Consider the following 23473-nt stretch of genomic DNA (forward strand, 5'->3'; position numbering starts at 1 on the left):
TCAAAAGTTTCATTCTCTGTGGCTTCAGCTCTCTAATGTGATAAAAGTGAGCATCACTCACTTAGGAAGCATGAGTGCCACAGAAATTATATGCATAGTGGCTATAGGCAGTGTTCCCTACTTTCAAGTTTTTGAGGCAGTTTATCAAATGAGCTTTAAAACAAAAGGGAAAATATTTATTTTACATTAAACTATATATTTTATGGCAGCTGTGGGGCACAGTGAAGAGAGTGCCAGACCCAGAGTCAGAAACACTAAATTCACTTCTGGCCCCAGATATTTAGTAGCTATGTGACTGTGGGCAAGTTCTTTAACTCCATTGCCTCAGTTTCCTCATCTTTCAGTGAGTTGGAAAAGGAAATGACAAACCATTTGGGATAGGAAAGGACAACTCTGTCATTGTCAGGATTTAGTTACTGTTGTTCAGTTGTATCCAACTCTTGTTAACCCTCTTTGGGGTTTTCTTGGCAGGTACTGGAGTGGTCTAGTATCTTTACCAAGAAAAACCTGAATACAGTTATAAAGAGTTAGATATGACTGAACATACATTTTATATAAAACTAATTATATAGTCTTAAATCTTTGTTGAGGACCTGTGTTAAAGGGTCCAAATGTCTGTAATTATGTGCTAGAACTTTACAGTAAATAAGTAAAATAAATGAAAAAGAAACTAAATACAGTATTACTTTAATAACATTTAAAGTAGTATCAGGGCCTTATAGCCATAATTTTAAAAATTCTTATTCAAAAGAAAACTTATTTCACAGTTTGTGAATTATGAGGAACTTTTAGAGAATAACTTTTTTTTAAAATTGACTTTTGTAATTGAAGAAGGAGGGAAATTCTGAATAATTACATTTTTTTTCCCTAGGTAGGATCCATTTGGCCATTACTTCCACATTAAGTACTTAATAACTAACAGTAGAGTATGTCAGAAGCAGTGAAAGAAAGAAACTGTAGTGGACGTGAAAAAGAATGCAGCAACATGTAGAATGATATAATGGAATTTTAAAGTCCAAAAAAAGATTTTCCTGAAGATTTTCCTAAATGAGGAAGGATCAGGTGTGTCAATTGATGGAAAATTTTGTTTCAGTGTGAAAAATATTTATCACTTTGTGTCTATTATCTTTTCCTTATGGATAAAGTACAAAGACAAACCCAAAACATCTTTCAGAGTATTCCTAAATTCCAGGCCTGTAATTAGTAGAATAAAAGTGGAGAGGGAGAGAGGGAAGGAGAAAAGGAGGGAGAGAGATTTATATGACTACATCAGAACATTTGCTCTCCTATTTATGGACAGTATTCCTCTAGCTAATTACATCTATGTCATCTGTCAATGGTGGGGAGAAAAATAATACTCAAGATCAAAGAGAGATTTTGTATTTGGAATTTGTTCAAGATGAGTTGTAGCTTGGGTATTATAAATATGCTTTTTTTAAAATATAAAACTATAGCATTTACTTATCTGTCTTCAAAGAAGAACTACTTGTTCATGGTTAGGCTCCTTCCTGTCTTTCATCTTTTTCTCTCCTGATTATAAAGGGGGAAAATGCAACCCTTTTAAAAAAGCATTTAAGACCTGAGCTACTGGATTTATGTATTTGGGAAAGTCAATTTAGTCATGGAAAAATTTGTTTTTTTTTTTTTTTTTTTTTTAAACACTTTAAATTTTGCTGTGTGGTGTTGGCATAAATGTCTTCCAGATGATTTCATGCCAAATCAACATAATATGTCACCAGTGAGATCTACAAAAAACTGATAGCCTAGAAAGTCACAACTTATAAGTTTTAATAGTTCAGAGTTATATTAACTGACAGGAGGCAGGCAGAATCAAGAAGTCAATATCTTTTTATTACTCTCAATTTTAAGGAAATAAAGGGAAAAAACACAACAGGAGAATTTTAATTATGGGGAAAAGAGGTTGTCTTGTCACTTTTGACAAATTCTTCTTCTTCAAGACATCATAAGACCAGCTCAGACCTCTTAATTAGAGATTGTTGAATCAGTTATTCACTTCCCAGTCAAGTACTGTTGAAGCAAGACATTTTTTATCATCTTGTGGTAATTGTGAAATACCATGGTATGCAAAACGAGTATTATAAACTGCAGTGATTGGAGGGTAATAAGTTAGTAAGGTATTGAAAGAGAATACTACTCCTGTTAAATTTTTTCATATCTATAAAATAATAACGTTATGATAATAATGCCTTTCATAATTTTATAATAATTGGCATTTCATAATACTAATAACTCTCTCCTAATAATAATAACTGACGTTTACCTAACACTTTAAGATTTGCAAAATTCCTTATAGATGTTAACATATTTGTAATTCACAACAATCTGAGGATGTAAGTGCTATTTTATTTTTCTTTTACAAATGAGTAAACTGAGGCTGAGAACACATTAAATTATGTATTGATAGTTATATAGCTAATACGTTTCTGATATTGTTTTCAGACTCAATATTTTCCTGAATTCGGGGCCAGCAATCTAGTTAATCTATTAAGTAAGCTATTTCCTTTCTTTGGTTAGCCTTTGCTTGTGATGCCTTGATTATTTGAATATCTTTATTAAATATCTAACTCTGGGGCAAATCACTTGGCCTCTGTCAGCCTCTCAGTTTCTTTGTTTGTAAAATAAAAGAAAAAAAAGTGAAAGGAATAAACATGAGATCAGGTAATTGGAACAGTGTATAGAGTATGTAGAAAGTAAGATAACTGAAGTTCAAATCCTGCCTCAGACACTTACTAGCTGTCTAGCCTTTAGTCAGGTATTTTAACTTTTCTACCTCATCTGTAATATGGATGTAAAAATAGAAGCTAACTTCCAAGATTGTTGTGAAAATCAAATGAAATAATATTTGTAAAGATAACAAACCTAAAGGCTCTGTAAATATTAGCATCTATTATTATCATTAATAATATTAGTAATAGCATCTAATAAAGTTATAAGGATCAAATGAAGTAATGAAGTAAAATACATAAAGTATTTGAAAAGTCATAAAGCAGTGTACAAATACTAGCTATTATTAGAATTACTACCACAATTATCATCATTTAGGAGATTGCAATTAAGGAAGGGCATTGAATATTTTTCAATGTTGGAAAGTCACGGCTCCTGCATAGCCAGATTACTTATCACCTTGCCTTCCCAGGAACAAACTAATAATAAATCCTAAGAATTTGGATGGCCTTAATATTAAGATTCAATTTATACCTGAGGGTACAGACATGATCAGCAGAGCAAAGGCAAGATGATTTACAAGAAGCCCCAGTACTCCTTACACCTGGGCAGCAAGCATCTCAGGATTTGCATCCCTACTTTTATGCAGAATCATCAGTTTTCTTTCCTGTAGTGAACTGGGACACCTTTAATGGAACATCAGAAATGGAAAGAGATGGAGACATGGAGAGGAGTGGAAGAAATTTATTTTATTTCTTGAATTATAGGTCAGGAGCTGAAAGAAAATTACAGCGGTCCCTCCCTGCAAGAAGAGGACACTGAGACTCAGATGTCAAGTGATTTGATTTATCCTATTGAGTCGGACATTTATTCATTTCCTCTTTGCTGTTCTGTAATTGTTTATTGTAGACAGTTGGATCTGCTTTCATCTTATGCAGTATTTTCTCATATTTAGTCTTTGTTCTGATTTGGTGTTAACTTTGAACTCTTTAACACATCAAGCTGATAATTAACTGCTTCTAAAACAGTTGCTATGTCAGTAACATACTTTTCTATCTTTTAAGATTGTTTATTTTTAAAAAATTGTATATATATTTTTGGTGCTTATAAATATGTGACAACTTTCACCTTCTTCAACAAAATAATTATGATATAGAGTCATAAAAATTCTGTCTAGTTTTTTGCTTCTTCATGTCTTGGTGACTTTATTTGAAAATATGAAAATCATACTGCCCTCTCCTATGTCGATTTTCCTGTTGTAAGAAGAACTTGTAAAATTTCAGAATTTAGGCAAGGAATGTTTTGTTGGTTTGTTTTGTGTTTGTATTCTCAGTACCTAAACTTTACCTTATCAAGAACAGGAGCTTAATAAATGCTTGTTGATTTGAAGTCATCAGGCATTAAGATATATGTTAATTTAATTTGATGGGCGGATATTGTTAAATTCTCTATAGAATTTTACTACTTTTGTATATCTTCAGCAAGTGACTGAAACATAAGTTACAATTATGTTTTCAGTGGTCTTCTTTGATTACTCTTAAAATGAATACAGAATTTCCTGATGTCTTAATATTCAATGAAATGATGTTTCTTATTACTTCTGGCTTTACCAGAGAACCCTTTCCTTTAACTTCTTCATTCATTTTTCCAAGGAGAAATTGTAATCTAGCTTTCTAGTTAGTTGTATCTTCTGCTTTCATTTATACCAGTTATACCAATATGGATTTGACTTAACTTCTCTAGTAGTATAGATTCACTCTGCATTGGGCAAATATAATATATTCAAAATACTTTAATCATTAGATTTTTTTTTTTTTGTAAATGGTCCAAAATGATGTCATATGTAGCATCCAGAGTTATCTTTTCTTCACCCATCTCTACTAAGGGAAAAAGAGCAATAAGTGACTGAAGGTCACAATAGAATTTTGTATCTGTTTTATGGACAGACTAAAAATTTCATCAAGGTAAGCATAATTGAGTTTTGACACATAGGAAAAGATTTTTTTTTTTTTTACTATATCAAGATGGTTAATGACATATTGATTGAGTTGGTTCACTTAATTTTGTTATCTAAAGTTTTGATACAACATTTTCCCCCAAAACCTATATTGTTGCATATTTCATGTCCAAAAATAACTGAGCAATCACGAGCTAATTTTTATTAACAATATTCTGACCTTGGATGTTCTTAGAAATAATCTTTTAGAGAACTGACTCTAAACTAACTCTAAACTCTAAACTAACATCTCCCATGATTCAGTTAAACAATAGTGAGTTCCTTTTCTCTTTTCATTATGATTATAATTACTAAAAGTAGTGAAATACTTTCATAAAATATGTTAAATTTATTTAAGTTGCCTATTCTATAATAGAAAAGCATATTAAACGATATAAGAAGACATGAGAAGTCATATTGTTTGCCCCATTCTCCCTCTCATAGGATAATTGGATTCACATACTGCATGTGTTCTCCATCAAAAAGACATATTTGTTTTGAAAGACACAGCACTCAAGGACTGTCAATCATAATGCTTCTGAGAATACTTGAAGTACTGAAACATCAATATTTACCAAATGCAAAGCTTACTGTAAAAAGCACATAAAACTACAAGTGCAAGGACTTTATTTTTTTCTCAGGCTTTTCCCTAGTTTATGACTTTCATAAAACTGCACAGTCTAAATAAACCAAGATTTTCTTCAGATTTAAGAAGAAATGTTGAGTCTATGTAACCCCTAGCTGATACTCATATTGGGATGGGGGAGAAAAATTTCTATGTAGTTAAGTCTGTTGGGAATATAAACTATGACTTTTTAAAAAACTTGAGCTGTATTTTTCTCATTGATCATTTCATTAGCTTTTTCTTGAAAAGAGAAGTTACAGAACAAAAAATTAAAATGCATATTTTAATTTAAAGAATTGGATAAAGGTTAATATCGATTAACCCTAGTGGATATTTTTTCTCTTATTAAACATGCACTCTGTATTTATTAAATGAAGACATTTTGCATTACAAAAATTCCTTTAAAAATATTAATTCCTGAGACAGTTATGTGAGACAACACTGCATTTGGAATCAAGTAGTTGGTTTCCTTCTGACAACATAAGCAAGTCATATACATGCTTCAATTTCTTATTCATAAAAAGAGGTAAAAATTGTTAAGCTACTTAACTTCACAGACTTGTAAGAAAAGCACTTTGTAAACTTTAAAGTACCAAATAAATATAAGCTGCTGCTGCTATTACAAGAGTACTTTATTGTCATCCTGTTAACCTACCACTTCAGTAGGAAGACAAAGCAGAACAAAGTACTGGTCCTGACTTGTACTTAGATCAGTGAAGGAGAAAGCTCAAGAATGTGGTTTTTATCGCTCAATTTGCTTCTATCTCTATCTAACCTGGGTAAAACTTTTTTTCTCAGTGTTTACAACTCTACTTATAAAATAAAAAAAACTGCATAAGTGGTAAGAAGACTTTTATTATAGTACTTTACTTTGGAGAGTCTGGTCAGAAAGGAACTAAACAAGTATTAGGTGATTTATGTCACAATATTATTTGTGAAGATCTCAGATTAATGATCAGAATTTCTGATGTATTTTCAGTACTTTGACTTAACACTGGAGTGTTTCTAAATATTAGTCTCATGCCTAACAATGCTTAATTATCCAGCACTGTCAAGTGCCATTTAAAATAATTCCAGTAATAGCTACAGTTTTTATAGGGCAATCATTTACAATTATTATTATTATTATTATTATTTGCAGGTGATTTTAATATACCTTTTAAATTAGGGCTGACATAGCTCTAAATCTTAATGTCTGAGCATAGGGAGTAAATTTGCATAAACTACTGTGGGGGGGGCAATAAATCCCCCAAAGATACATCTGTATACTAACATTTATTGCTTGTAAGAATAACCACTAAATGTGAATGATTGTGTTCCCAGTAAAATTTCTGGTGTGCTGTTTTCTCAGCCTATTATTATTTCCAAAATGGCAAAGTAAGGGGAAAGAGCTAGCAAATTTAGATGGTATTTTATAGAAATGGAATTTTTATTTATATGCAGTCCGGCATGGGTATAAAAAGTTTTTTTTGAGAATTTAGAATTTCTCCCCTCTTCATAGGAAGCATAACAAACCTCAGTAAAAAATTAAAGAACTTCCAGAGATTAGGTTTGGGTTAGTAGACTTACTAAGCATTTACAAATATTCTAAGTATGTAATGACGAATTGGGAGCCTAGAAGATCTGAGTTCAGATCGTGTTGTCATTCTTACTAGTTGTTTGTCCCTGGGTAAGTCACCTAACCTGCCTTGAATTCAGTAAACTCTTTTAAGACCAGCTAACTTACAGAGCTGTTTTCTGAGAAATTCCCCTCCTGACAAAATCACAGATTTTTGGAATTTTGACTTGATATCCAGCTCAGATATCTAACTTGGATGTATATTGTTAGATTCATTCCGCTTAAGTATATTTACTTCAGTTAGGAAAGCTAACTCGCCTTTGAGAAAGATTTTATTAAAAATTAAGTAAAAAAGACTTTCTGCTCTGTCCTTACCTATCCAAAGATTCTCATTCTCCTAGTTTTCCAATTAGTGAGACTATACAGGATTTTGTGGTTAATTGCTTTTGCAACTGTCTGTTCTTTGACAAATTCATTTAGGCATTGATTTAGTACTTACATGTACAAAGCATTATTTTGAGTGCCATGGTGGGTATAAGACTAGAAATAAAATCTGCTTTAACCTTACAGAGATATAGTTTTAAAAACTGATGAGATTGTACTTTCTTGAAGTTCTTAAGTCACTAATTTAAAGACTGGAATAATTAATGTCCAATAGTATTTACTTTAAAAAAAAAAAAAGGAATGGAAGTAGTGACTGAGTAATTGAGTGGGGGGGGGGGGGGAAGTCAGGGCATCTGATTTATGGTGTTCAATTTTAACCAAGTACAATTTAGAGACTTTTTTTTTTTTTAGAGTAAAACTGAACTTCAGATTAATTTGGTGATAACAATTTACTATTTTTAGAACTAAACAATAGTATTAAGAAGAAGAGATCCTAACTTAATTAAGATAGTTGATTTTGATGGAGAGGTATGTTGCTTAGGGACATTTCCTCTTTAAAAGGAATCATTAGAGTACTGTATATACAGGTTGTTCTTTTTATTTTCATTTGTGGCACCTTTTGTCCCTATGAAATTTGTAAAGCATCAATGACATTACAACTAAATATATTTATTAAATGTTATTAAATTACAAAAATTAAATATTAAATTTATTAAGTATGTAGGCAGCATGTTAATAAGTGCCTTTTAGTGAATAAGTATTTGAATCTTTTGGAAGCAAGGTTGAAGAAATAAGAGAGGGGAAAAAATCTGACCAATGGAGGAGAGATAAATGGGCAATGTGAATGTGAAAATGTGAAAAAGGAGTGAATATCATTTTTGTCTCTGCCCCAAAGATAGTATTTTGTACACAAGGTATTTAATAAATACTTATTGTATTGAAATAAAACTAAACAAAATACCATGAGCAGAGTAAGAGGATGATTCATAAATTTGGTAAAAATAGGCTCAAAATCTGAAAAATCTTAAATTATTAGACTTTTTATTTTATAGTCAGTAGATACTGAGAATCAGCCCCTGAAAAAAAATGTCACAATGTCCATGTGTATTTTAGATAACTTAATGTTTCTTTACCTTTCAGAATGGCATCTCATTTCTTCCTTTTCTAAAAAAATAATTAATTTACTTTTAATACACATTGCTTTATGAATCATGTTGGGAGAGAAAAATCAGAACAAAAGGGAAAAATTATGGGAGAGAAAAAAAAGCAGAAAAAAGAAGTGATCATAGCATGTGTTGATTGACATTCAGTCTCCTTAGTTCTGTTTCTGGTTGCAGATGGCATTTTTTATCCCAAGTTTTATTGAGATTGCTTTGGATCACTGAACCACTGAGAAGAAACAAATCTTTGATCATTGTACATTCTTCTTGTTGTGTACTATGAGCTTGTTTCGCTTAGCATCAGTTCATGTAATTCCAGGCCTTTCTAAAATCTGTTTATTGATGTAGAGGGCTGGAACTCTGGAGAAGTATACTTAAAATAAGGTGTTAACTCAGTGGAATTGATAAGATAATAAACACCAGTCATTTTTTATAGAATAAAAAGATTCAATATACCTCAGCTTATTTGGCCATTCCCCAATTGATGAGCATCTACTTATTTTCCAATTCTTTGTTAGTAACATTTTGCATATGTGGGACCTTTTCCCTCCTAGTGTCTCATTTATTGCCCCAAATGTCCATCTGTTTCAGGAATAGCATCATCTGGAGAAATTTGTCTAGGTAGCTCATATTGTTGTCATTGTTAAGTCATTTCACTTGTGTCTGATTCTTTGTGATGCCATTTGAGAAGAAAGGTCCTTGGGAATAGGTCACAAAAATCACCTAATCTTCATTTTCTATATGCTTTATTATGCACTCATACCATGAAAGAGAGACCACAAGATCTCTTCCTTTTGTTTTCTGGTTTTATTTAAGTAGATAATCACAGAAGTGTATGCATGTATGTGTTTTCTTTCCAGCCATGGTCCCTTGTTATTAGGTGTTTTTTTTTTTGGGGGGGGGGCAGGGTAGAGATTTAGTCCGGAGAACCAGTGATTTCATCATTGTAGGAACCCCTCCCACTATGCAGCCTTTACCTTTGATGGCTATAATCTAAGCTGTGCATATGTAATGTATATATTTAGAAAGTTGCTTTAAGGCAATGAGAGATTATGACTTGTGTGTGACTGTATAAATAATATGTATCAGAAAATAGAACTTGAACTCCTGTCTTATTTGTTCTTTGTCTTCATTATTATTATTATTATTATTAAAGCTTTTTATTTACAAAATATATGCATGGGTAATTTTTCAACACTGACCCTTGCAAAACCTGTTCCAACTTTTCCTCTTCTTCCCTCCCCCCCTCCCCAGATGGCAGGCAGTTCCATATGTGTTAAATATGTTAAAGTATATATTAAATACAATATATGTGTACATATTTATAGTTATCTTGCTGCACGAGAAAAATCAGATTTAGAAAGAAAGTAAAAAAAAAAAACCTGAGAGAAAGCAAAAATGCAATTAAACTTGTCTTCATTTTCAAAGAGAAACAGCATCACAGATGATGTCTTGACTCTCAAGTAAATTGGATTTAAGTGAGCAGAGTTATGGAGAGTTGGGCAAAGTAGTCAGCCTCATTCTCTCTTCCTGAGTCAGAGGGATTTAGTGCTAAGACAGAAATCAAGCTGACTGATAATGGTCCAGGATACAGTGGATGTCTTTGGCTCTTTAGTGCCTGAACAAGTGCTAAGTGCTCCACAGCACCTGCTTTAACTGCTTTCATAGCTGTTGGAAAAGTTTGTTCCCAAATACTCATTCTGTTTTGGAAAGTTCTAATGTGTTTGGAGCAAATATCCCCCATTCATCGACAGTTTTGAGATCTGTTGGTTGCCTTCAACCAGGGCTACCCCTTCTCCTGAGAAGGTTTACCAGTGTGTCAAAACTGCACATATTATAACTTCTTGGAGTCAAAAATGAGATTTGGGTGAAGATGGAGCCAAGGATGCATGAGCAGCCCCCATACCAGGAGTCCTAGTTCTCCCCATGTCTTACCTGTCCCAAAGCCAACCTTCCTTTTTTTCTAGATAAATTAACCACAGGAATAATTGATTTATGGCTTTCAACTATTCAGTGATGTTCAGCAAAATGACTTTATGATCCGTGAGGGCTGTGAGTATGTGTCACACGCTGTGCTAGGTACTAGGGTTAAAAGGAAACAAGAATATGATCACTTTGCTTTAAAAAGCCTACATCTTCTGGAGAATGTGTGTGTGTGTAGATAACAAAATAAATTTGTAATAGGTGGGGAAGGGAAGATACATTAGCAGATGGGAGTATCAAAGAAGGACCTTTGTGCTAAGTGATATCAAGTGATATCAAGAAAGCTTTGAAGGAAACTAGGGATTCTAATTAGGGATTCTAACAAGAAGAGGCGCAGAGGAAGTAGTACATTTCAGGCGTGGTGGATGGCAAGCTTATGAAATACCTGGAGATGGAAAGCGCAGAGATATGAGGAAGATAGTTATGTGAGAAATGGCAAGAAGGATGTTTGGGCCAGACCAAGGAGTATGTGAAAGAGAGGCTGAGAAAAATTACGATCAAATTGTAAAGGTATTTAAAGAATAAATTGAGGGATTTTTAGCCATGAGAATTATTGAGCAATTAGACTGTTGTGATCGCATCTTTGCTTTAGAAATATCATTTTAGAAACTGTGTGGTGAAATGGATTGGAAGGGGAGCAACTTAAAGGAGACAGTTGTGAAGATATTGTTGCAATACAAATGAAAGCATTGCTGAGGGCCTAGAGTAGGATTGTGGCCATATGGATGGGAAGAAGTGTATGGTTGCAGGGGATGTTGTAATAGCTAGCATTTATGTAGCACCTTAAGATTGCAATGTGTTTAAAAATATTATCCCTTTTTGTCTTCACAACAATGTAAGGATGATTGTTATCTTCATTTTACTGAAGATGAAAGAGGTAGACTGGTTATGTGAGTTGCCATGAGTCACCTAACTGCTGAGCATATGAGGCAGTTTTGAATTCAGATCTTCATAACTCCAGGTTCCTTGCATTATCCACTGTCCCTTTCTTGGCAACTGATTATAAATGGACGATAGAGAAGGATGACTTCTTGCTCTCATCAACACTGCAGTTCTTCCTCTATAACTTCTTATCCTTCTCAGTTCGTTTCTCCGCCCTTTCTCATGGAATTCAGTACTTGGCTTACAGCCTCCTTTCCCAACAATGTGCTACTCATGAACTTAGCTCCCAACCCTTTTCCATAATACTAATGGACTTGAGCATAGAATTGCTGTTACCTCAAACTCTCTGCCTTCATGGTTTCTGTTATTTTATTCTCAAAAATTACTCCTTCACTCCATCTTAGATATACAGAGAGGCAGCCATAATTTTGATCTGGCTGTCACCTTTAGGAAGACATCTTTACTTCCATAATCAAAAATTCTGTAACTCCTTTATTTGGCTAGAAGTCCATCTCATTCCTTCTCTTCCTATCACTCTCTTCTGATCTGCTATTTTTCTTCATGGTAACTTTCCACCCTTCAGTACTCATTTACAATATTGCCCTTTATGGTTTCTCTTTTTTTCCTTCCCATTCTTGATCTTGTAGCAGAACAATTCAATGTTATACTGTCCTCTAGTCTAGAATTTCTTGCCTCTTTGTTGTACACTTTCTATGCATTGCCAAACCCTAATCTTGAGTTATTGCCATCATCTTTTTTTTATCTTTCCTATTTACATCCAGCTAAACAATGCTGGAGGAAGTCCCAAGATTTTGCTCACTAGCTGGACTACAGATTTATGTCATCTTATCTTTATTGGGGCCTCCTCACCCCAGTAAGGTAAAATTTGTACCCCTCCTTATTTATTATCCTTATTGATTTCATTAAAAATTTATTATGAACACAAAAATTATCAGCAAACAAATCAATATATGATGAAGAATAAGAGACTTGTATAAGAAACTGTTAACTCTAGTCTTGTATAATTTTTTTTTTTTGGCTTTTCTATCATTTAAAAGATCTGTGAAAGGAAGTAAAAATATAGGAGCCATTTTTATTGCCAGCTAATTTAATTCTGCATGGTTTTATTGAGTACCTAATTTTTACTACAATATTGTGCATTGTGGAGGATGTAGAGGTATTGTACTATATGGCCCTTGGCCATGTTATACAGCTAGCAGTGTGATAAAGCAGAAATAACTAAGAGCCTGCAACTAACATTAGAGTCATAGAATAGTAATAGTGAAAGGGGGCTTCAGAAATTACACAGTCCAACCCACTTGTGAATAGAATTCCCCTTTACCACCCTCCCCACTGAAGTGTCATGAAGTTTCTTTTAATTCTTCAGGGAAAGGAAAACCACTTTTCAAACCATTTTGTTATACTGTAGAAGAACTTTTAAGCAGTAGGAAGTTTTTTTTTAATAAAACTTAAATCCACCTTTCTGCAGCTCCAATTACTTATGAGCAAGTAATATAGCATAATGTTGTAATATATCTCAGCCTTCTGTTGCCAGTCAGAACAAGCCTAATTCCTTTCTCCCTGTGATAATTCTTCAAATAATTAAAATCAGCTAGCCTTTCTTCACAACTCTTTTCTGAGGGGTAACATCCCTAAGTCCTCATGGGATATCACTTCTACTTCATTTGCCATTCTGGCTACCAACCTTAGAACATATTACAGGTTGTCAGTGTTCTTTCTAAAATATGACTTCCAAATCAGATATTCCAGATATCACTCCAGGAAAGAGCACAGTATGATTGGTACCTTTTGTTTTGGATGTTATGCTTCTCTTAATGGAGTGTACTTATGTTAGCTTTTATGCTGTTAATTTGTTTTGAAATTATATCCAATAAAACTTTTAGATTTTTTTCTATATGAACTGTTTTCTAGTTATATCTTCATTTCTAATTCTTTAGTTGTACAGTTGAATTTTTAAGTCTGTGTGCAAGATTTTACATTTATCTCTAAATTTCTAAATTTAATATTACCATTTTTGAAGTGGACAACCAGTTGAAACAAACAGATGAAACAGAATCATAAAAAAGTGTTAAATTAAATGTAATGATGTGCCAAAATATACAGTATAGCCATTTAAAGCTTTGAGTATTTAGGAAGGGAAAAATATCTCTTGTATGGAAATACAGGCTTGAAGCATTTGGGAGAATTTGGATAAGCAGAGAAGAGTAATGAAGGTGCTTCGGTACAGGGAGAACAGAATGAACGAAGGTGTGAAAATGGTAGTGAATATATTGTGGCTGAAGGATAAAGAAGCTTGCTTTGACAACAGAAAAGGATCCTTGTTAGGGAGAAATAACAAATCAGTTTAAATAAATAATTGGGGGCCAGATGACATAGAATGTCATCCAGTAGCTGTCTTGCATGCTTCAGCTGACAGATTCATCGAAGGAGAGTGCCTTTATATTTTGACACATAGAGTTTAACTCCTTTAGGACAGAGAATGCTTTCTCTCCTCTTTTTTTTCCCCCTCTACTTCTTCTTACCCTTCCTTCATCCTTCTCTTGACTCCTTCCTCCCCTCTACTTTTTTTTCCTTTGTATACATACCACCTAGCCCAGTATTTTGCAGCATTTGTCAAACTGAATTTGAATTGTTGAGGTTTAATAATGATAATCTTTTTGGCAAGGGAATTAATTACCATGTGGAAAAAATTATCATGTAGAAGGCAAAGAGTTACCTTTTCATTAATTTAGGAAGAGAAATGTAGGGATTCATATGAAAGAAAATGAAATTTTTGGGCAAGATAAAATGTGGGCACCTGAACACCTGTAGATGTGCACTAGAGACAAGTTATCCTGGACCTGGTATTGATTTCTATATATATATATATATATATATATATATATATATATATGAATTTTAACTTCCTTGCAACACCTTTATTTTCTTTGCACTGAATTCTCTTCCTATTTCTGTACCTGTAATGATATTATGGAGTGGCATTCTACTATCAGCAGTGTGTTCTGCCCTCTAAGGTTTAAATATCAATTTTTGTAGTTGTTGACCTTAAAAATAAGTATTCCTCAGTTACGTAACACTGTGGGAGAAGGACTGCTAGTACAAGTACATTCTTCTCTGAACAGTGGGTGCCTCGTTAGTATTCATGAGAAGATTTCCTGATAGCATCTTAACCAAGCTAAGGTTTCAAGTCTAAGAGCTGCCTGTGTACCATCCAGAGCCAGTTGGCTGACACTCTTTGTATGAAGAGTATGGCTGAATTGCATCTGAAAGGAGAACATCATTTCACTGAATGAGAAATTTTTCATCTATGCTATCTATAGTTTGGAAGTCAATAGAATTACAATAAATAATATTTAGCACTTTCCAGGGCATTTATCTCCAAAGACCTTGTTTATTTATTCTAATTGAATTATGCTGCTACATATTATGTGACAAGAGTACTTACTTTCCCAATCTGGGGTCACCAATATTTTATTTTTTGGATGTCTCTGTATACACATTTTGTTGTCTTGTGATAGAACATAATCTTGTAAGCCATTTATTCTAGAAGATATAGAATGATGAATACTATTGGCAAATTTTCTGAGATATTGCTTCTGGAGATGCTTTTACCTGCTGCAAGTCATCATGATGTAACACCTGCCAATATGATATGATACAGTGATATAATACAATATAACAAAATTACCAGGTGCCTGATGTGTGTGCAGAGTGCTGTACCAGTGGCTGGGGAAATATTAAGATTGTAAGACATCATCTCTTCTCTTTACTAGACTGAACACTCATCACTAGAATGTAAGCTCTTCAAAAGTAGGGATTAATTTCACTTTTTTGTTTTTGTACTCCCATTTCTTAGAACAGTGTCTGACATATTGTAAATACTTAAATTTATTGCTTATTTGATCTTACCCTTAAGGAGTTCATGTTCTGTCGGAGAATAAGATAGCCATAGATAAATATGCTGTGAAATATATCTAGTGAGAGCATTCAAGGTTTATAAGAGTATGAATTGACAGGATACAAAATCTGAGCAGGTAGGTCATAGGTAGGAAGAATCAGGGGAGGTCTCCCAAGACACTTTCTGCATCAGTTCAATAAACACTGAGCAAAGTGCAAAGTTTCCTGAATTCCAGGAAAGACCCAAATCTATGAAACTTTGTGTGGCAAAAGATGAACTGATAAAGATGCTGTGTTACCATAGTCACCCTGAATCTGGCCCTTCCCTACAGCTTAAAGGAAAACTTTTAAAATTAGGTTATACTCTGTCCAATACAAGACTTGTTTTAATAGTTGGTTAGGATAGGCAGTTACAGTTTGTCTATACATTTGTGGGCTGAATGAAGGGAAGTGGTGGTGCTAGGAGGCCTGAGTTTTCTTCTACAAAAAAAATTTCCTTTTTTATTTGTTCATTGATGCTGTAGGTTCCCCAGGAGTTGATAAGCAAGTCTTATTGGAGTAGTAACACATTTTGTTACATTTACTGGGATTTGTAAATGACCTCTATAATAGCATTTCCTGAGATTACCTGATAGGGAAGGCGCTGGGACATGGAAAGTGGGGAAAAGCAAAATAATAATAATAATAATAATAATAATAATAATAATAATAATAATAATAAATAAACTAACAAACTTGGGAATCTTGGAGGCTGTGAAAAATGGCTTAATAAATTTGCTAAAAGGCATTTCCTGACTGTACTAGTCTTAAAGTGAAAATAAACTAAGAATCTACTTTGCCAAACCATCATATTCATGAAAGTCATGCACCATTGTTACAGTGGAGACATATATGCCATATTTTTGAAAGAATAGGTTTTGCTCATGAGACATGGTGATTCTTTAATTTTTTTTTTTCTTAACATGTTGCATTTTTCAGGTTCTACTTAAAATAGGCATATTGTATTTGAATAGTACAATTTGGTGCCATTATTCATTGCTCATTACTAAATTGACTTTTGTAAACATATTACAGTGAAATGGACCTTTCATTTCTATTAAATTGTAGAAAAATATACATGTAAGATCATAGATTTACATCTGAGACCATCTAATAAAATTCATTTTACAGATGAGGAAATTGAAACTCAGAGATGAATTTAGTTGCTAATGGACCCACAGGTAGGAAATATCAGAGTTGGAATTTAAACTATTAACTTTTGACATCAAATCCAGTGTCATTCACATTGCAACACACTGATTTATCTTATTTTTAAAATGACAATTATGAACTAATTGTTTGGACAGGGAAATGAGGGCATGATAAAGTATTTGAAAAGTAATTATAATTGACAATATTCTCAGTGTTGTCAGTTGACAATAGTGATAAAAGTGATCATGGCCTAAAAAGTGCTTTTTAATGCATTATTCATTTGATAAAATCGTGACTTTCAATTCTGTCTTTACATTTGAATGTCTAAATACAGTTCTTAAATAAGATAACTAAAGTAGCCTGATCACCATTAACACATGATTGAGGGATCACTCTGGAAATATCCATTAATCTATGTGAAATTACAATATAAGTAGAAACATGGTCCATTTAAGTAAACAGAGCACTTTAGTCACTTCATACACTTAGTTTAATTATCCACCTCTCAAGTATAAGAAATTAATTATATTTGATAATGTCATTTTTGTAGATAAGTAAAAGTTAAATCTTTTTGTCATAAATATAATTTGTATTTAATTTAGTATTAAAAGTAGTTCTGGACTTTAATTTTCTTTATCTTTACACGTACCGTTCTCTTTTTGAACTTATTATTCATTTTCCTTTCTATTTATGAATTATCTTGAAATGCCCTCCTGTCTGTCTCTGTCTCTTTCTCTGTCTCTCTCTCTCATAGAAATGAGGGCGGGGGGGGGGGGAGAGACAGAAAGAAACAAAGAGAGACGAATCTATCCTCAGTTTCCTCTTCTGTAAGATGGAGAAGGTAATAATTGTACTTACCTCTGTAGGTTATTGTGAGGATAAAATGGAATAATATTTGAAATTTTTCCTCTTTTTGCCTTGGTTTCCTCTGCTGTAAAACGGGGATAATATTTGTAAAGTGCTTAACATTTGCCTGGTACATAATAGGTATATTTATATATTATTACCAGCAGCATGCTTTGAAGAAATGTGAGCTTAAGTTGCCATTAGACCTTACAAATTGATATCGGAAGTTAGTAGATGGAAATCTTGCCCTATGAGAAGTCGGGAGTAGAGAGATACATTTGCTAGTTTTCTGCATACAGGTGACCATTGAGGTGATGGGAGTTAATGAGATGACCAAATAGAAAAAAAGACGAGAGGATGAAGGATAGAATATTAGGTTATACCCGTGGTTAAAAAGTGGAAAAATTATGAAGAAAGAGTAGATGACTAGAGAGAACGATAAGAGTTCAGTATCATAGAAGTCAAAAGAAAAGTAGGTATCTAAATGAAAAAGACGGTACCTTTATTGGGTAGTATTTTGACATTAGGGATGTATATATTTGGTGGTAAGGTTTTCCAGACATAGAACAAGGAATGAACAAAAGCATAGAGTCAAAGAAAAAAAGAACGTATTGAGAAGATTCTGGGTTGAATATTCTATGTGCCTGAATTATGTTTATGTAAAGGGGAAATAATGTAGAATAAGGCAGGAAAAAAAAAAGGAAGTTAGGGCCAATTAACAGGAATAGTAGATTTGGGTCCTTGAATATTAAACTAAGGAGTTTGCAGGGTTCATAGAATATATTTGAGTAGGAGAGTAACAGATTAATAGTTCCGTTTTAAGAAAATTGATTGGGTCAATGGCCTGTAGAGTATGTAGTAATGGCAAGAATTAGAAAGGATTAGGACACTTAAGGACCTTGAATTAGGTAGCAGTGGGACTATAATAGAAGGGTAGCAGGTATTAGAGATACTACCAAAGGCAGTGAAGAGAATTCAAGAGCTAATCAGACATGGAAAAAAAAGAGACCTTGGGGATGTGAAAGATATATCTGCTAACAGACAAGGAAGCTTAGGGAAGTTACTTAGTATATATTATCCTTTAATTTTATTTTAAAGCTAAACTAAGAATCGCAACATTCAATTCTAGTTAGTGATAACAATATCAAGAATATGTTTGCTCTGAACATAAGAGAATTAAAGAGAACTTCTGTGTTGCTTTACAAATGGGATAGATTTCTAAAATTGTAAAATGCAGATTTTTAATATTATTGAATCTTTTTCTCCCATTGTCTTCTAGGACAGTGTGTGTTTTCCCAAGCCTGGGGTGTGTGTGTGTGTGTATTATATATATATATATATATACATACTATATTCTAATATATATATTAATTCATTGTCTGGCTAGAAATACTAATGAAATAATATGAAATATTATTCTCATAATAATCCCCAACAAATCTCAATTGCCTTTGGACTATTACATATCAAAGATATCTGTGGAAAGAAAAAATGTCTCCATATTTTTATTTGGAAAATTGGAATTAAAACTGAAACTCCACTGCCCAACACACAATAAAAATTATACTTGAAAATTACAGTGAACTTTCTAATTTTTCATCAAGGAGGAACCTTTTTTTTTTCTTTTTTTTTTTTTTTCAGAGCTTGTTTGTGGGTATTTGATAGCTATGCATAGACAGTGTGGAAAAAGTGGGTAGAATGGAATGCTGCCTCAGTTATGTCCTTGCTAGAGATATTCAGCAGAAGTTATGGGCTGTGGAAGTAGCATTTAGAAATATTTTTTCAGACAAACACAGCAATGATTTGCTTTCTAAGTAACAATGTTAGCACCCATTTTAGAGTGCATTGCCCTATTTTAAGGTAGTAATTTTAAAAAAAATCTATATTGAAGTAATTTTTGATTAATTTATAACAAAGATTCTCAATAACAATAACGTTATTAGATTATTTGGAATGTTGAGTCAGTCGCAGTCAGGTCTTTGGGGGTATTTTCTTTTACAGAGCTGATAAATTTTGTGAGCTTACAAGCTTACATGATTGTAATATATAAATTATAATTCAGTTCATGAATTATGGAAATCAGATTGCATATGTTTATTGGGCAGTTCCCTTATTTTATTAATAAGCTAGATATATATATCAGTGAATGTATACCAAATAAACTTGCCTTGTTGTCATTTTTGAAACATCTTGTTTGCTAGTATCTTAAGTTACCCAGTGGAAGAAAGGAAATATGTATTAGCTTAATTTGGCCAAGTAGATATGGGTTTTATTGTGACCTTTGGTTTTATTTAATCCAATAAATCCCAGAGTGAGTAGGTTAGTTTATTTAGGCATTAGAATATTAATTGGCTTAAAGTTCAAGTGACTAAACTAATTTAATCAAATTTCTTTTGATTGCTCCCCTCTTCTCAATCCTTTACCATAGGTCACAGTAATGAAAGGCAGTAATAGAAATAAGGATCATTCAGCAGAAGGGGAAGGAACTGGAAAACGACCAAAGAGGAAGTGTCTTCAGTGGCATCCATTACTAGCAAAGAAACTTCTTGACTTTTCTGAAGAGGAGGAAGAGGAAGAGGAAGAAGAAGATATTGATAAGGTAATTCTGCCACTTGATGACGGTATTAGAAATTTATTGAGTTGATTATTAAAACACTTTATAGTCACTCTTCCATTATACATAACACAGTTTTAATTCTTATTCTGCTCTGCCTCCTGAACTATCTTCAGAATATTGAAGGAATATATAACAAGAAAACAACAAAAATAGGAAGTTAATAATCAGTAACCAATTAAGCAAAATAACTATATAGAAGGGGAAAAATTACATCCAAAACTACTTGTAATGTATTCTAGAACCAAATAGACATGACTGGGAAATTTTTCTGTATCATAGCTTTCTGCTCCTTTGTATATGTAACATAGGTGCTATGTCCCCTTGTGTAGTCTTAATATATATGGATGTGGGTTGCAAATTGCTTGTACAACAAATACAAGTGGGTGGTAAGAAATCTGGCTATGTTTGTGGAAAGGAAGCTAGCCAGAGTTCATTCCTATAGTACCAGAAAATGAGCTTCAGAGGGAGGGACAGGCCTTAAGAGCAGTTTGAAGCTATTTATTCTTTTCTCTCCTCTCCTAGAAGGTCAAGGAAGTAGAATTATATTTCCCTGTTCCTACTTTAACATCTCAGACAAATGATTATGAATTTTAGGAATTCAGAAAGTAAATGACTTCTGTAGTCTTTCCTAAGACAAAAAATAGGCAGGATTTTTGCTCATCATGTTAGCTCTTCTCTATCAGAATGGGAAACTTACACAAAAACTATCACAAATAGGAAATAACAAGCATGTATTTAAATCCAAGCAAACAGAAATCAGAGAAGCTAAGTAAATAAAACACACAAGAAAATAAACCCTAAAAATGTTTAGCTCTTTGAATAAGAATAATATAAACTCTTAAAAAAGCCTGATCTCACAAGAATTTTTTCTCTGAAGTTTTTATGGAAGCAAGTTGGAAATCAGTATTTTGAAGAGCTGGATTCCTTATCCATATGTGCAACTTCTAGAGTTTTTTTCCTCCCTGGAATATATTCTGTGCACATCTCTTTTTCCTGAAGAGCCTTTTACTACAGCTTTGACCCTTACCCAGGGATACAACATTTCCTTGAGATTCTCTCCACCAATTAGTCACATTTCCTTTTCTTATACCAGTAGCATATGTTAACTGCTTCAGGCTATAGAGAAGCCTTGTTACATGTAAATTCAAGGAAATTTTAGTTATTGATTCAGTATGCAGAATGTTCTATACACATTTTACAGTTAATTAAATGTAGAAATATAGTATATTTGAAACTGTTTTAAACATAAAAACGTAATACATGCATGATACATTCCATCATGGATTAATTAAGCAATATTCTATTCAACAGTGGCATCAAGGGATATCATATGAATGAGTTTCTCTTTAAGAAAAGTAGGAGTTTAGAGATATATGCCAAAGTTTCTTTTAGCAACTCATTTACAACCTTTGTTTCTGCGAACCCTTCTTTTTTATAATAGATTTTTATTTTTCAAAATACATGGAAAAATAGTTTACAACATTCACTCTTGCAAAACATTATGTTCCAGATTTTCCTCCCTCCTTCCCCTTCTCTCCATCCCTTGGACAGCAAGGAATCCACTATAGGTTAAACATGCAATTCTAAACATATTTCAACATTTATTATGCTGCACAAGAAAAATCAGATCCAAAAGGGAAAAAATGAGAAAGGGGGAAAAAAAACCCTAAACAAACAAGCAAACAACAACAACAACAAAAAGGTGAAAAAAATATGTTGTGATCTAAACTCAGTCCCCACAGTCTTCTCTCTGGATGCAGATGGCTTTCTCCATCACAAGCCTAATGGAATTGACCTTGCTGTTGAAAAGAGCCAAGTTCATCACAATTGATCATCACATAATCTTGTTGCTGTGTACAATCTTCTCTTGTTTCTATTCACTTAACTTAGCATCAGTTCATCTAAGTCTTTCCAGGCCTTTCTGAAATCATTCTGCTGATCATTTATGAACCCTTCTTAAAATAATTTTCATGCTTACCCTATATTAACTCTTAAAATAATAAGTTAGATTCTTACATTTATTATTTACCATTCCAGTAATTCATTTAATTTTTTATAGAATTATAACTTTTAACTTTTGTAGATTTACTCTTCCCCGCTTTTAACTTTTGTAGTTTTACTCTTCCCCGCTCAATTCTGATAGTCTGGGACTTGGCAAAGGTGTTTAATTTAAAATTTTTTTGTCATATTTAGGGACTTGGGAAAGTTGCTTACAATAATTTTTAAAAATTTTTATCAGATTTAATCTTATTCTCTTACTCTCTTAGTTTGCTTTATTGTAGACAGAAGTTCAGTTTTTTTTTTTTTGTTTGTTTGTTTTTTTCCTCTATCCTGTTCTAGGGTATCTTCCATCTCCTTAATTATTTTCCTCTGGATTCCTTTCAATTTTTCTTTTCTTTAAAAAGTGTGATATCACAAGTATACCATGATTATATTCAAGATTAAGATCTTTGTTTTGTTTTATATATACTTCCTAACAATTTTGGACATTCATTCTGTAGACCCTTTGAGAAAGATATTGCGTTCATGTCTTCAAGGAAGAACTCCTAAATCCCCTTTATGGTTCCTATTTGATATCTTAAAGCCCATTACAATTATAGTTTGATTTTTTTTTTCCTTGGTGAATATATTCCTTCATATTCCTTAATTTCCTTCATATTTCCTTAAATTTAAACTTAATTTACTATTTTCATCCCTCTCACATAGCCTTAGGGAATTCTTTTGCAAATGTCATTCATTCCACAACTATATTAAGTGCCTGTTATATGTGAGACTGTGCTTGATGCTATCTGTGTTAAAAGGAAATATAAGATATGCTCTTGGCCCTCCAGAATTTTCTTATCTCTTTGGAAGGATCAGTCATATATGTAAGACAGTATATAAATGGGTTGAAGTATTTGAAATGTAAATATTTGTAGATAGTCAAAAGAAAAGGGAATTATGTATATAAAATCATAGGTCTAGAATTAGTTTTTATCATAGAGGCCAATCTAATTCAGCCTGACACTCACACTAAGAGGTCTCGTACTAACATCAGAGTCAGGATTTGCTAGAACTCCTTACTGAAGATATATTGCTACTTCTGTGACTGGAGTGGTTATGGAAGGTTTCACAGAGGAGATAGAATCTGAGAAAGGGTTTCTAAGAAAGGGAAAGACTTTGAAAATCAGAGATGATCCAAGAAGTCCCGATAAACTTTGTCTAGAAAGTGCCATCTGCATCCAGAAAGAGAACTGTGGAGATTGAATGTAAATCAACACATGTTATGTTCCTTTTTTTTGTGTGTTTGTGTTCCAACATGATTCATAGAGAAATGTGTACTTTAAAAGTTAAGATACATGTTTAAAAAAAAAATAGATGAGATGGGGGGAGTCAGAGATGATGGAAGATGGCATTTTAGATTAAAAATCAGACATAAATAGAAAGATGAGCATAAAATAGTGTTCAGGGATTTTAAAGTAAACTGGAGTGTAGTAGGTTCATGGGAGAATAGCCATGCACAAATAGAAAGGAAAGTTGAAGATAGACTTTTATCATCATTGTTATTTTATTTTCAGTTCAGAATTCTCTTGCCATCCATTGAGAAAACAAGGAATACTTATAGATAAACGAAACATTTTCCTCATTT

General features: G+C 32.9%; 1 protein-coding gene across 13 annotated transcripts in view; it reads left to right on the top strand.

The window, feature by feature from the left end:
* The window catches only part of BBX (BBX high mobility group box domain containing), a 350166-nt gene that overhangs the window by 182343 nt on the left and 144350 nt on the right, over positions 1–23473 (top strand). For all 13 annotated transcript variants that reach the window (XM_023498945.2, XM_023498944.2, XM_031959626.1 and 10 more), the window contains one exon: positions 19657–19827. In XM_023498945.2, coding sequence (XP_023354713.1) covers positions 19666–19827 — 162 coding nt within the window. In that variant the 5' untranslated portion in view covers positions 19657–19665. The remainder of the gene's footprint in view (positions 1–19656; positions 19828–23473) is intronic.

Source organism: Sarcophilus harrisii, chromosome 3, assembly GCF_902635505.1.
Source record: "Sarcophilus harrisii chromosome 3, mSarHar1.11, whole genome shotgun sequence".
Classification (NCBI taxonomy): Eukaryota; Metazoa; Chordata; class Mammalia; order Dasyuromorphia; family Dasyuridae; genus Sarcophilus; species Sarcophilus harrisii.